Below are 15,626 nucleotides of genomic sequence, written 5' to 3'. Positions count from 1 at the left end.
TAGTAAAGTACCTTGCCAACTAAGTAAAGTACCTTGCTACTAAATAAGTACCTTGCCACTAAATAAGTACCTTGTCATTAATAAAGTACCTTGCCACTAAATAAGTACCTTGCCATTTAGTAAAGTACCTTGCCACTAAGTAAAGTACCTTGCCATTAAATAAGTACCTTGCCACTAAATAAGTACCTTGCCACTAAATAAGTACCTTGCCACTAAATAAAGTACCTTGCTACTAAGTAAAGTACTTTGCCACTAAATAAAGTACTTTGGTACTAAGTAAAGTACCTTGCCACTAAATAAAGTACTTTGGTACTAAGTAAAGTACCTTGCTAAGAGAAGAACTTTCATTGTCTGTAGAAAATGGAGAACACAAAGAAGCTTCCTTGCATTTGAGAAATGGATCACAGTTAAGGGGACTGCTACGACCACTTAAAGAGGAGGATTCTTCAGATGCTAAATTCTCTTCCGGTAGAAACTTGTTGTCTCCAACAATTAAGACATCACCAAATATATCTGTTCAGGAAACCATAAACTTGTTTTTATAATAACTGAGATAACAGGATAAAAAACAAATTTTTTTTACAAAAATACAATGTGAAATAAATCAATACTTTTATTATTAGCAACAAAAAAAGCATAAGAATTAACTACTTAAACACACACATAATTAAAAGATACCTATTACCTATTAAAAGATACATATTACCACTATTAATACATGTCAATATTCACGATATACTTCACTTATAATACGTATTTCTCTATTTTTGTCTTAGTACTATTGATTCTGACACTGCTACACCTTTCCTGAAACATTGCAAGTTATTGATTAAACATTAATCAATACCAAAAATATCACCTATATTAAAATTCAAGGAAAATGCAGTCAGTACAAGACTCAAGGCCAGTGCATTTGCCTCTAGACATTAAAACAAAATAATTTGATTACTGAAAACTCTCATTTTTACAAGCCAATCTTGTAAAATGTGTGATCTTCGATATTAAACTATGTGAAGGTTTAAGTTTGTTCATAGAGTATTTAATTTACTTATATTTTATTTTCATCTCAAATAAGTGAAATGAATGCAAGCTTCGATAAACATTTCATACAAAAAAAATAACAATAAACAAGTAGGCATTTCATTAAATATGTATCTCATTACAAACCTAATGCAATAAATTCTTGGACTTGCTTGCACTTCTAACATATTTACAGAAGACAATTAATTATAAAATGTTCAAGATTAACATACATAAAAATAAACTGCTATAACCACTAACAATATTTTCTTAAGGTTATTATGTTATCATTAGCAGAGTGAATTTTCAGAAAATTTAAGCTGACTACAACTACAAAATGTTGGCCTTTAGTTAATACAACATACCTGACGAGTAAGGACTGCATTCAAGAGGAATGCATAAATCTGCCACTTTTGGTGCCAGATGTGTCAGGTCTTCAGGCTCATCCTGGCACTCTGGAAGAAGTTAAGTTAATTTGTAAAATTCCAAGACTTGTGTTTTCCTTAACAACAGAAAAATCAACATTAAGCCAAAAAATTTTGGATTACAGCTTAACAGAAACAGCATTAGACAATATTCCTTTGGTACAAGCAAGAGATAACCAACATTTATTTTCAGAGTCAGTGATGACAAAACACTATTTATTTAAACAAACACTCCACAACTTGACAAATATACTGCCACCATAATGTATTTTTAATGTTGTAGTTGTTTTATTTATTTTCAGAGTCAGTGATGACAAAACACTATTATTTAAACAAACACTCCACAACTTGACAAATATACTGCCACCATAATGTATTTTTAATGTTGTAGTTGTTTTATTTAGTTTCAAGTGCTAGTCTCTTAATTTTCATTGATAATGAAAATAGGCCCATCCATGGTTTACTTGCTTGGTTGTAATTAAGCACAAAACTATACAATGGGCTATCTTTGCTGTGCCCACGAAAGATATCAAAACCCAGTTTTTAGCATTATAAGCTTTCAGACTTACTAGATTGGGAGGTGGGGGCTTTCCATAGTTAATGAACATAATTTAGTAATGATAAATCACAGTATATTTTACATGAATTTGAAAATATACGTTATACATTGTAATTGCATTTTCTATCCTTAACAAAACTTCCATGTTTTTATTAATAAAAAAATGGCCTAAATATTGTAAGTTATAATTTTCCAACAATGAAAATTTATTTCCGATAGGTACTTACCTCCTCTCACAAATATGGCTATTCTTGTTCAGTACTGCTCTCTGTATGCAAAATTGTTTTGCATGTCACAAGCCTCGAACCTCCCACCTACCCCATGATCCATGTGATTCACAGTACCTTCACATGTCAATCATCATGCAACAACCCTCACCAATAGGAGTGCAACACAGCCTCCTGATGCATGTAACTCCCTCTATTCAATTCTACCTAACTATCACTTTGAGATTAGACAGAAAACAAGTACCAGTTTTAAGAGGGGAGGAAAGGTTGGAAGAGTGAGAGAGGTAAGTACCTATTGAAAATAAATTTTCAGTGTAGGAAAATTATAATTTCTGATATGGTATCTTACCTCCTCTCAGACACATAGCTAGAATCCCACACTGACCCTGTGGAGGGACTGGTGTGAGGAATGTGGATAAGTATTCTTCGAAAGCATCTGAAGAACACCCACAAAGTGTGAACCCCCATTGGGAGAGGAACACTGATGGGAGAATGCACCACTTCTGTACCGGGTATACTCTTTGCTCTGTGTGGGAATAGGTGTCTCATACACAGGTAGAAAATAAGAAGAACACATCCAAAGAAGAAGAGAAAACTGAATGTAAGATCTTCTTCCACAAATGGGAAGGTGGGGAAAGCTAAAATAGATGTGCCCCATGGTGTAGAATGGCTAGGGCACATCATACCGTATCTAGCAGGTCAACTATAGTTTAAAACCATACAACATCAAGTATATATAATCCAACCCATGGTAGGAGGAGGGTCTATGCCATATTCACTTGAAGTTGAGTAGCATAGGAGACAATTTCCATATTGATCTACAAAACAGGGCACATGTATGCAAATCCATAACCAGTCATCTGGGAACTCAACGTCCAAAAAATGGTGAGAAAAGATGTTCCAATGTGGTGGTTCTTGTCAAATCCAAAACCAATCAGATTTGCTCCACAAAATGTAACATCAGCCTCAGATAATGAATAGCCCTGAAATGGAGCACTAGAGGGACAACATTTGCCTCATGCAACATCATCCTTGAAATGGGATTGTACAGAAGCTCAAACACATGTGCACACAACCTAAACTTCTGGGACCCACTGCACAGAGGTGTAACTTATGTTGGAGAGATGAGCAACAATATCCCTTGGATAGGACCGCAAATTCAACCTCTGGGACCCACAGGCAAATCAATTAAATAAACAAAAAAACTGACCTGCGAAGCATTAGTAATAGTATGTGGAAATCATGACACACACTTTGGAAATCCGAAATAAAATTAAAAAGACTTGTTAAAAAACTAGAGTGAACAAATTGCAGAAATTAAATAAAAAACATTAAATTACTATTTTGCAAAGTGAAAGAAAATATTGCACGAAACACAACACAATGTTAAACATGTCTGCACTCAATAACTGCCTAATGAGAAGTGATAGCTAAGTAGAATCGATTAGAGGAAGCCACATGCATCATGAGACTGTGCAGCACTCCTATTGGTGTAGGGTTGTGACATGATGATTTAAATGCGAAGATGCTGTGAATCAGATGGATCATGGGGTAGGTGGAAGTTTCGAGGCTTGTGGCATGCAAAACAATTTTGCATATAGAGAGCAGCACTGAACAAGAATAGCCATATTTGTGAGTAGAGGTAAGATACCATTCCAGCAAAAGTAGCTATTTCACCAATTACCAACTGGAAACATAAAATCTGTCAAAAACAACAAACAAAAGAAATCCAGTTGTTTTACTGAAATTGATTAAACTTTTACAAATAGGAATGTACAATTGTTTAGGCTATGAATGATGCCACAAGAATAAGACTTCTTAATCTTGCAAGACTAACCTCAGAAAACTAATTCTGTTTCAAGTGTTTTAAAAAACTCATTGAAATACTTGTAAGATGCTGATGTGCATGAAATTACTCTATTTAGAGTCAAAGTAAAACATCAGAGTTAGTGATTAAGTAACAGCTTTTGAAACTACACATCTATTCCAGGAAATAAATTAAAGAGCTCAACTGTTTCCTCATAATTTCTGTATCAAAGATTACATTAAAAAAATTTATTATTCAAAACTTGGCCATTTAGGTAGGCAGAATGAATTCTTGAAGGCTCAAGTGAATTTTTTTTATAAATGTTATCTACAACCACAGATATACATAATAAACAAAAGCTACTACCACAAGGAAATATTACATACTTCTTACACAAAACACTACACAATGTGAACTGAAAAATCATCCACAGTACTCTACCTGTCAAACCAGTGTTTTCATCTGAAAACATTAGGAAGCCTTTTGTCATATCTTCAGTGCGTACACAAAAAAGCTTATCTGTAGAGGTTTTCAAAGGAGGTGCTTCTGGTAGAGTTTCTTGCTGCTTGCTCACTTGTTCTTCTGACACCACTTCACCTGAATTTTCTATCCCACTATATATATATTTCATAAAAAAATTGTTTTTATTAGATTTTTGTAGAAAAATTAAATTTGGATATTTTTTTAACTAAATCTAAATTTAATAAAAATTAGTGAATTTGTCCTTAGTTGAGATTTAGCTCGGATGTAAGATAATAGAAAAAATATTATTTTTTTCTTCCTATATGTAATGCATTTAAACATTTGAAAAACTGTGGTGTAAAGAACTAACATTGGTTTGGACAAAATACAAGAACATGTTTACCTTAAGTCATCCTAGCATTAGCAAGACTGGTTACAAAAAAATGATATGGTAAAATGTGAAAGTTCTTAATATTAGCAAGCAGCTTTCCACATCTATTGATAATAAATACTACAAATTATAATACTCAAAAACAACCAAAATATGTATCGAAGATTTTATTAGTAATTACCAGGACAACACAATAAAATATCAATGTAAGCTTTCTCCATTAGCTATTTTTTGAACTGTAATTAAAAATTTGAAACAATTCCACATCTGTTAAATTTTGCTCAATTGTTTCTAAACAGTTAAAAAAGCTGTAATAATAATTAAATTTTATCCCTTTTTTCTATCAAAAAAAGATACAAGTGAAAAACTTTAAACATTGGTATCTGTACATAAATACATGACATACAAACATTCAATACATAACATTTTCAAACAGAACAGCGTTAACAAAAGCAGTCAAACTTGTGCAGTGAAAGTTTGGTATTTATTTTTTAATTTCACAAATAAATGATCTAAATCTTAAAGTCTTGAACTCCTTGTAAACAATTCTTTCAGTGTAGAAATGAGAAGTTGATGAATAATATTTAACAACAAGACCATACCTGCAAATACATTGTAAAAATAGTATTAAGTCATAGTAAAAATAATGGTTAAAAATAATGATAAAACTTTTAGTAAGTTACAAACATGTAAATACATACATAGGTAGCATTTATCTTTGTTAATGTTTTGAGAGATAGCACACACTGTGAAATATATATATAATGCTCCAGTCAAGCTCAGTAGAGAAAGATGCATGTAACTGAACCAAAACTGTATGATGTTTAAATATTACATATTTCAAAGACATACCTAAGAACATAGTTGACACACACAACACACTGTGGCTTTGATGAATTGCCTTCAAAAATGACAGTTCCTTGTGTTAGAATCCATACAAACCCTCCATGTTTAGCCAGGAAGCGATAAGGTCCGGTTTCACACTGTCCTTTTGAAAATACTAGAGGAGATATTATAAAAAAAACATACACAGAATTAAATCTTTGTAACAATATATTCCCGTGCCTTTATACATCAATATCTGACCACAATGAACTCCACTGCAAGTTATTTTCTGAACAACCTTTGTTTGTTTGCTGTTAAGCGAAAAGCAACACAATGCTGTGTTGTGCCCATCATAGGTATTGATACCTGCATTTTAGTGTTACAAGCCTTAAGATTTACCACTGAGCCTCTAGGGGGCTCATACATACATTACTTATTTGCAGAAGCAGAAAAACTACAAGTGGGGGGTGGGGTGGGGCTAAACAAAAAATTTGGAAAAACTTCTGAGCTAGTTAAATATGTTAACTGTTGCCCTAGTAAACACCTAAACTAATTCTCAGATGTCCATAACATGATCATATACAGTTTGAGTCACAAAAAAGCGTGAAATGATAAACGGCTTTTGAAAAATTATGTGCGATGTATTCCTATAAATATTCCCCAAAGTGAAATTATAAATGAAATAATAAGATTTAAAATTTTCTTTTGATATAATTAAATAATGGACAAAATAATGAAAAAATAAATCAATATGTTTGCCCTAACTGTTGATTTTTTGCCTCCTGCTTGAATTTTTATTCAGATTCTGAATATAAATTTCCTACCAGGCAGAGACAACTCATCAATAGACAATATAAATACAGAAATGCATAGAGTTATATCAATTTTCAAGTATTCACTGTTGAAAGTTTGCAAAAAAATCTAACCTCCAGTTTTTAAAAGTGGGTGGGCAATGGCCCATCCCCCCATCTCTGATGCCTATGTTTGAAACTTTAAACTATAATATGTCAAAATAATAAGAAAAAATAATGTATAGGATTACTATGATTATATACAGTTGTAATAAAGTTCTTTAGTATTTGTCTTTAAAAATTAAGTTAAAATCTTTTTTCATTAAAAACTGTCTAACCACATAAAAACAGATAGATTATCATTTACATTTAATTTTGGAAAGCAAGGTTATTGTTTTTTTACTCAAAACTATAACACAAAGTTATTTTAATAGTTTTTCCCAAATTTATTACACAAACCAAAAATTATTATTTTTAAATTACTACAACCAAAATATATTAGGAGAAAAAAGAATCCCCAAATCACTCCACTGTACAAATCAATGCAACTCTTGTTCAACAGTTAATAGTTTCTGTAACCTTCAACCTTTCATGTAAGCTTCAGAAGTCATGTGGCTGACATATATTTACGTGAGAATATACAACTGGGTGAAGGGATTCTTAAAAACTAAAAACAGCAAAAAGAAAAGGATACACATTCATGAGTGTAGGTTACAAAATGTATTTTCACAAATAGGATTACATTTTACAATTATTTTATAACGAATACAGTAAAATATTCATGTTACGAATAGTAAAAGTAATTTCAGTTATACAAGTTTCAAATTCAAAATCTTTTTAACACACACTCCTTACTATGCATATGCTTCAAAATATGGTATTTTCCAAACAATTTTACACACACTTAATACAAAAAATGATATAAATAAAACGTTAAATTGTAATTATTTCATTATTAGTAGTTATAAGTAGACTTTTAGTGGGTTTTTTATGTTTGGTTTTTAAGTGTATAGTACCCGTAAGCCTAAGTAGCTGGAGTTCATCATACATCTTAAAACCCTGACATAATTTTGCTTCCCCTATTACCATATATTTCTTGGTATAGTAATATATATATCTATTTCTCGATTTAATAATAACTAATTTGGTCATAAATGTGTTGTACAACAACACGTACAAGAGTTCACCAATTTCATAAAGATTTTAAATCTTTTCTCTTTCTTTCTTTTTTTTTTGCGGGGGGAGGAGGGGTAAGTATTAGTAACGATCCTGGAGAAGAAGAAGTTAAAAAAAAACTTCCTACCTCAGACCATGAGCCTGGACCAACCACTACGTACACCGCGGGTAACAAAATTATCGTTCGCCAAGCCTGTGAACAGTGGATCAACACTGTGACATTTTACTGCTGGAGGCATTCTTACCTAGAAAAATGGCCCGGGAGACCGTGTACAACTGTGGAGGCCTTGAGGTCTCCCAACGCTCGTTACTAAATCTGGCGCGTTGCACGTACGACTTAATGATTCCATTGGGTAGGGGGGTGATCTTAAATTGCAACACCTCATGCTTAAAGAGCAAAGTTCTAGTAAAAATGGGGAAATAGTTTAATGCAGTGTCATCTTTTCCTTGTACAGCAGATTTGAAAAGACTGCGTCAAGCTATCCCCCTCCCCCACTACATAGCAAAATTAATCTGGTAGAAAGAGAAAAAAGGAATAACTTTGAATTTAAAGCACTTTCTAAATACCTAATCAATAAAAAAGTACGGTTTGATAATTATAGTCACGTATCTTGGAAAATTTGTATCATTTGTTCATCGTCAAACAACTCTTTCCTTAGATGGCAACATCAGAATTATTTTCATACATATACATGTAGTAAAATCTAACTGTTCATTTCTGATACCGTGAACAGCTGCTGAAACGAAGTGCTTTTAAGCACGATGCAACATCAAGATAAATTAACAAACGTTCCTTCGTATGGATGATAATTAAATGGAATTGACTTTTGTAAGTTTACTGCAAACTAATTAAATACCATAATTATTTGAATGTGATTTGGAACAGTGCCTAGGTTTATTTATTTGTGTGTGTGTGTGTGCATGGTTGTAATTCTAAGCAAGTTTCAAAAGAGTGCCCAGTCATTCCTTATATGATGGTGCAACACATTGTAATTACACACACAAACACTGTAACTTCTTGTTTGTAACCGGTGGTATTGGAATTTTCGAAATGACCGAACTATCATCGACTAATTCAATCTTTGTCTTTAGTGTGGTATTATGTACCACGAAATGATAAAAAAAAAAGATAACTATTACGGTTAAAATAAGATATGAAAGGCTCGAAGAGTGTAAATGAGCGTAACATTTACAACATTATATTAAGTATATGTTTGACTAGTGAGAAATTACAGTTAAACAAATGAATTTTAACCTATTGTTAAACTTCACGTTCCATTTAACCTATTTTAATCACACGTTCATACGAAGTCACGAGATGACGTAATAAACAGTACGTTTCGAGATTCTATGACTGATCAATATTCATAACACAAGAGCGCACTCTACATTTTGAACGCACACACAATAGTTCAAATAAAAAATTAACCAGAAGTCCAAAACGATTTAATATGACACTGAATAGCCAGGAGCTTTTCAGACAGTACTAATTGGGATCAGAAACGAAAAAAGAAAATGGCTGGGTGACTTCAATGGGCATATTACACCACTCCTTAATAAGAAGTGTTTCCAATTCATTCACAACTGTCGGAACCGTAAGGACACGTTGAACTAGAGTTTCAAGAATATCACATAATGTTATGGTGATTAGCAGGCCCTTTCTGGTTACTCTGTCTTAGCCAGCCAATCACCATACCATTATGTAGTACTCTTGCAACCCTTGTTCAACATGGCTTTCTGGTTACTCTGTCTTCCATGTTGAACAAGGGTTGCAAGAGTACTACATAATGGTATGGTGATTGACAGACCAAGAGTGAGGAGCCAGAAAGTTCACTAATACTTTACATACTAGTTGGAAACAATTCTTAGAGAATAAATAGGTGCACTGACATCTTGTAAAATTCTAGTTGGTTTTTAAAAAAGTGCTATATTGTAAGATGAACCTGATGTCCTACTGTACGTTGTTTCTGCAGAAGCTATTATATTACCTTTAAATGCAATGACTAAACCAAGTATATACCAGTAACTACCACATAATTAAACTGCCTGAACCCAATACAGTTGAAACAAGGTGTATACTTCCTTGAATATGTATATCATTAGGGACAGTTCATTTGAAGCAAAGAGTGAATGTTGACTCATCCAACAAGAGTGCCTTTAGCTGCTATTCCTTAGGGCACAGTTGAAAGTAGTGAATGGCTCGTATATAACTACTATAACATGGCATTCTAGATGATAGAGTTTGCTTTATACAAGTCTCTGACAATGGTTACTGGCCCCCAACTATGTGAGCTTATTTTGATTGTTGTCACCTTATCCTTTTGTTTTGTAAGAAGGGTCATTGTTCTCTGTTGCACTTGAGGTTTTACCATGCTCACATCAACATAGATATTGCTGCTTTAGGCAAATGAATAATCTGAAAGTTAAGCCTTTGCTATTATGTTTTTGCCAAAATCCATAAAATGCTTCCAAGAAGATATAATTATATTATAATTCTATAAATCTTGTAAACTTCTACTTGTATAAAGCTCAGTTAAGTATAACATGTTTGGAACTCATTTATTAGCTCTGAAGCTTAAAGACATTGGTACTATGTTTAGAAATTATTGGTTTTTCTGAGGCATTATACAAAATTGTTGACATTTTCTGCAGTTGTCTAGGGTCATTGATCATCACAAGGATTAACATCAGTTAAATTGTTATTCACATTGTTTTAAAAACTAGTTTCTAGTCACTCAGAACACAAATAAGTCGTTTTTTTTAAGAATGTGTGTACTGGAGTCAAAATCTGAATATTTTAACTTTTGAAAATAAATCCCAACATAGTCAGTTTTAGAAATTAAGTATCATTAGGTTTTTTAATGAGTTTTCATACTTACATTCAAGATTACTTTTATGCAAAACTTTTAAGTGTATGAAAAGATAGGCAATAACACAAATAATAAGGTTAGATCAGTGTTGTATTTTAATCTAAAGGATAATTAATAATTCATGAAACACTTGTTGGAGCTTCAAAAAAAAAACAGGATGGTAGATGAAGGACAAAATAGATGTGAAAAATACTATGACAGTGACATTTCCTCGGTACCTACAAAAGAGAGACAAGTTTCAAAAATGTCTAAACATACACCTGCATAGTGCACTGAGCTTATTTTGATGTATGGCAAAAGTTGATTTAACAGCTCTTGCTAGTAAACACCTTAACAGAGGCACAATTATGAGATAAACAGCAGCCAAATTAGTGAAATGAATCTTTCAGACTAGAAAAGATGCAGTTGATGTAATTTAACAATCTTCTGCTGGTCAAACAGTGTATCATAGTGTGTGTGCGTGTGTACATAACAGGCATTTTTTTTTGTTTATCATCCTCCACGTTATCTTCCAGTTTTCGTGATACTCTAATGATGTTGACCAAACTATGAATCATTCTGCATAAAAACACACTCAAAAACTGCAGAACAACTACTGCTTGAATACTGATCTTCAACAGATTTATGGCACTTTTTATTTTCAGCCGACACTACCGAGAACATCCAGAATTACGAGTGTAATTTATTGGTAAAAAATAGTATTCTATCTGATAGTTTTAAAACACTATAAATTGTTATGTAATATATGTATTTGTAAATTATATTTTGTAAAACATATGTCAAATATTTTGCTGCTAATCATGATCGTGTATTACAACTGTAGCTTTAAGTCCTAGATGTTTCTGGAACAAGAGAATAACACCTACTCTACTCAGATAAGCTGGAATAAACTCAGGGATGTAAGAATAAGTTAGGATTTAGGAGATGAAAGTGATTAAGCAGTGAGACTGGATAACATCTCAAAAATATAGTTAGCATAACTATCCTTGTAAAATTAAAGATTGTTTACATAAACAGATACTGACACCGTTTACAGGTAGTGTTCAACAAACTATAAGTTAACGTTACATAAAGTACTTATGTTATAGATTACATAGACATACTAATTAAAATTAACTTCTGATCAGAGTAATCTACAAACATAAATCAAAGCTAAAGATCAACAAGGTGATAAATCAGGTTTTTGGCAATTAATCGATCAAGTAATGTCAAATACAATAAAATAGTTTATTTATTATCTGTTGTTTTTTTATTATCTTAACTGTATATATTGAATTTTAGGTAATATTAATAATATAAATTACATGAAAATAACCAGTTTATGGTTCATTTTCAACCTTCCAACAACAATAAAACCAGCAATGCTTACATCACCACCTTGCTAAGTAACGTCAAATACAATAAAATAGTTTATTTATTATCTGTTGTTTTTTTATTATCTTAACTGTATATATTGAATTTTAGGTAATATTAATAATATAAATTACATGAAAATAACCAGTTTATGGTTCATTTTCAACCTTCCTACAACAAGAAAACCAGCAATGCTTACAGCACCACCATGCTAAACACTGTGTATCTTAAATGTTATTAGTCATAACATGCCATTATTATAAAGTTATATTACAAGTTTATAGAAATCATAGAACTGGCTACATAATAGTTGAAGGATATTATAATATAACATCACATTTATAAATGCTTCAGTAAGTACAGAGTAATGTTTGTTTGTTTGTTTTGAATTTCGTGCAAAGCTACACGAGGGCTATCTGCGCTAGTCGTCCCTAATTTAGCAGTGTAAGACTAGAGGGAAGGCAGCTAGTCATCACCACCCACTGCCAACTTTTGGGTTACTCTTTTTACCAACATATAGTGGGATTGACCATCACTTTATAATGCCTCCAATGGCTGAAAGGGCGAGCATATTTGGTGGGACGGGGATTTGAACCCACGACCCCAGATTGTGAGTCGAGCACCCTAACCACCTGGCCATACAGAGTAAGGACTTATAAACATATACACTGTATCATACTATTACATATATAGATATATTTAAAATATATATGTAAAAAGTAAGAAATATTAGGCTACGACACAATTAATAACAGTTTTTTTTATTGTTCAGATTGAACACTCAGTCATTGGGGATTTAATTCCAAGACTCATCTATACATAAAGGAGCCTAAAAATTAGTTTAAAAAAAAACCTCAGGTAATATGCAGGTATTAAAGATATTTAATATAGGTCTTGGATTATCTTCCAGTTTTTAATTGGTCAAAATCTAAGCAGTCAACTGATTGACTTGCCAAAGAATAAGAATATAAGAATAAGCCTAACAATATACATAGCCTGATTCATGACTGTCTTGAAATAATCTGTTTTTAATACTACAAGAAATGGAATTGTTGTGTGGGATTTTCTATTTATTGCAGAAATGAATAAAGAGTATTTGAATACTTTTTTTATCTCTCATAACAATCATAAAGTTGTGTTTTTCAACATTTGTCAAAAAATTCAATATAAACCAGTTTTAAGCTTAAGATGCATAACACTCAAAGGCACGAGTTAGTTTTATGTAACAAAGACATTAAATAATGAAAAACATAAAACACTCTTATTACCAAAATGAAACATAAAGGTACAAATAATTTATCTAGTAATATTAAGTTTTTTGTTGAATGCCTAAAAAAATTTACCAACTACTGACACAGAAAAAGTTTCTCATTTATCAAAATTTCTTTTAACTTAATTCAAAACTTAACAATATTTTCTAATAAAATATAATACCTTAACTTTTTTACATCAAAATAAGTGATAATTCGTACCTTTACTGTATGTACATCTTAGGTTTGTGAATGATACGATGCCACATACACCCAATCTATACATAACATCATTTGTTGTAATTGTTTTATCTTTTTCAAATATATTTTTAGTTTTCTTTTTTAATTATGGTAATTCTATAACTTTAAAAACCCAATTTTATAACTTACAAAATATTTGGTTATCTATGTTTTTCTTGATCGGCTTGTTTGAATTAACTAATTCTTCATACATCAAGAATTTTTTCTTCTAATATTTTACCATTCATGGAACAAATTCATAATTTTTTTTAATATGTGCTAAGCAATATTTTGTTTAAAAGAAACACATCGAGAATTTTTTCTTCCATTATTTTTGAAACAAATTAATAATTTTTTTTACTATTTGCTAAGCAAATGTTTTTAAACAAGGTTTAAAAATTAAAATCGTCAGATTAAAATTACTGATTTTATTACTTAATTATCACATGTAGGTTTTTCAAGACGTATTTTCATGCTGAACTGTACCTATTAACGAGAGTAACTGAGATCACGATGAACATAATGTTTTTATATTTGCTGGTTTTTTACTAATTTTCATTATTTTCATCTAAATTTATTTATTACAGATATATTTTTGAGGGGCAAGAGCAAAAATAACAGACATTGACTTGAAGTACACCCTTCTTGATCTGACTTTTAACCATTCTTTCTAGCTATAAAATATAAAACCTCTTTCAATGAGCCTTAACAGACCTGAAATTGAGTTACCAAGTATGACATAAATATTAGTTGTTTTTAATCTTGCTCAGCTTCACTTAATACCAAAACTTTAGCACAAAAAAATTGTATACATCAAATGTGAACCTGCCATAATTTTTGACATTTAACATTTAGTGTCCATAGAAATATGTCAAATATAATGAAAAACTCAGATTTGGTCACTTTCATTTAAGTAAAAATTAGCATATATTGTTTCAAAAAAATAAAATATGCAACAGGGAAGAATTTTTGTACACTCATTAAATAAATACATTATTAAGTATAAATTACTATATTAATTTGTTGCACTGGAAGGTGCATTTTAGAAATCTTACTAAGAACATTATCACAAAAAATACTGTCGTGCAATAATGTTGCCAACAGACTGTCACATTTCAGCAAATTAATTTCTAATAAGTAAATGATGCTAGAAAAAAAAATTACATATTAAGATTGATAAACTGTATTAAAGAATAATAAAGTATAAACTGTAAACAGTTTCCTCCTATTGGTATCAAAATGTTAAGTATTATTCCAAATTTAAAAAAGATAAATCAGTTGGCAATAAAGTAGCTAGAAAACTATGAAGAATTAAATGTGTTAATTTGTCATTAGTTGAAAACTATGTACTTAAAGTGTTGGAGAATTTGTTTCCATGAATAATATATATATATATATAAACGCAATCTGTAATTATATCAAACAAATATAAAGTAGTCCACCCAAAAAATAATGTACATTTAGTGTGCAAAATAACTCTTCTTATTTTATTCTCCAAAGGGGGGTCTTTTTTTGTGTGTGTGAAATGTTTTTCCAAATCTATTATCAATGATCTAAATAATATGATAATGCTCATACTACATATACATGTATTTAAATTTTTAGGTAGTGCATTATTAGTGATAACCTGCAACTTTAAAGTATTTTATGAAGTATATAAAGATAGAAGAAGATTGTCTGTTTTTAACCTGTTAGACTACTTTAGCTCCGGAGAAAAACTTTTGAGCAGAATCTTGTTGAATATGTGTTCCTATGTTTTCTCTGAAAGAAGACTTGGTGATGTCACATAATCTAAAAGAATAGGCGAATGTCTTCAATGTTTTTACTTTACCCCCAGCTGAAGAAGGCTAGCTGACTCAATGTCACCATACCACCAGGAAATAGTTGGATGGTTTCCTACAACTGTGTTTCATAACAACAGTTCAAAGACTTTGTTCTTCATGGTATGCCAACTTCCAGTATCGTCTGATTTTCTCTGATGAGCCTGGATTCATAGAGGAAATCCAGGCTCATCACTACCCTCTAATTTTTGCAATCCATAGCTGGAATGAATTTTTTCCTCTGCACCAGTATCAAGGCAATGTGCAGTTGTGTGCTACCAGTTTTTTTTTTTTGTTTGTGTGTGTGTGTGTGGTGGTGGGTGGGTACGGACAAGTAAATTAAGTTAGTGACGAGTAGTAGTACGTACTACGTTACTTACTAACTAACTACTAGTAGTAGTAGTTAGTTT

At 31.5% G+C, this 15,626-nt stretch overlaps 1 protein-coding gene across 3 annotated transcripts in view; it reads right to left on the bottom strand.

Annotated features, from left to right (window-relative positions):
* Positions 1 to 15,626, bottom strand: part of LOC106470928 (hypoxia-inducible factor 1-alpha-like) — a 72,499-nt gene that overhangs the window by 19,908 nt on the left and 36,965 nt on the right. For all 3 annotated transcript variants that reach the window (XM_013931506.2, XM_013931507.2, XM_022399578.1), the window contains 4 exons: positions 5,744 to 5,891; positions 4,480 to 4,652; positions 1,386 to 1,475; positions 326 to 513 (listed from right to left, as the gene is read on the bottom strand). In XM_013931506.2, coding sequence (XP_013786960.1) covers positions 326 to 513; positions 1,386 to 1,475; positions 4,480 to 4,652; positions 5,744 to 5,891 — 599 coding nt within the window. The remainder of the gene's footprint in view (positions 1 to 325; positions 514 to 1,385; positions 1,476 to 4,479; positions 4,653 to 5,743; positions 5,892 to 15,626) is intronic.

This window comes from Limulus polyphemus, unplaced genomic scaffold, assembly GCF_000517525.1.
Source record: "Limulus polyphemus unplaced genomic scaffold, Limulus_polyphemus-2.1.2 Scaffold4299, whole genome shotgun sequence".
In the NCBI taxonomy this organism is placed as follows: Eukaryota; Metazoa; Arthropoda; class Merostomata; order Xiphosura; family Limulidae; genus Limulus; species Limulus polyphemus.
This window is presented reverse-complemented; position numbering and strand designations above follow the sequence as displayed.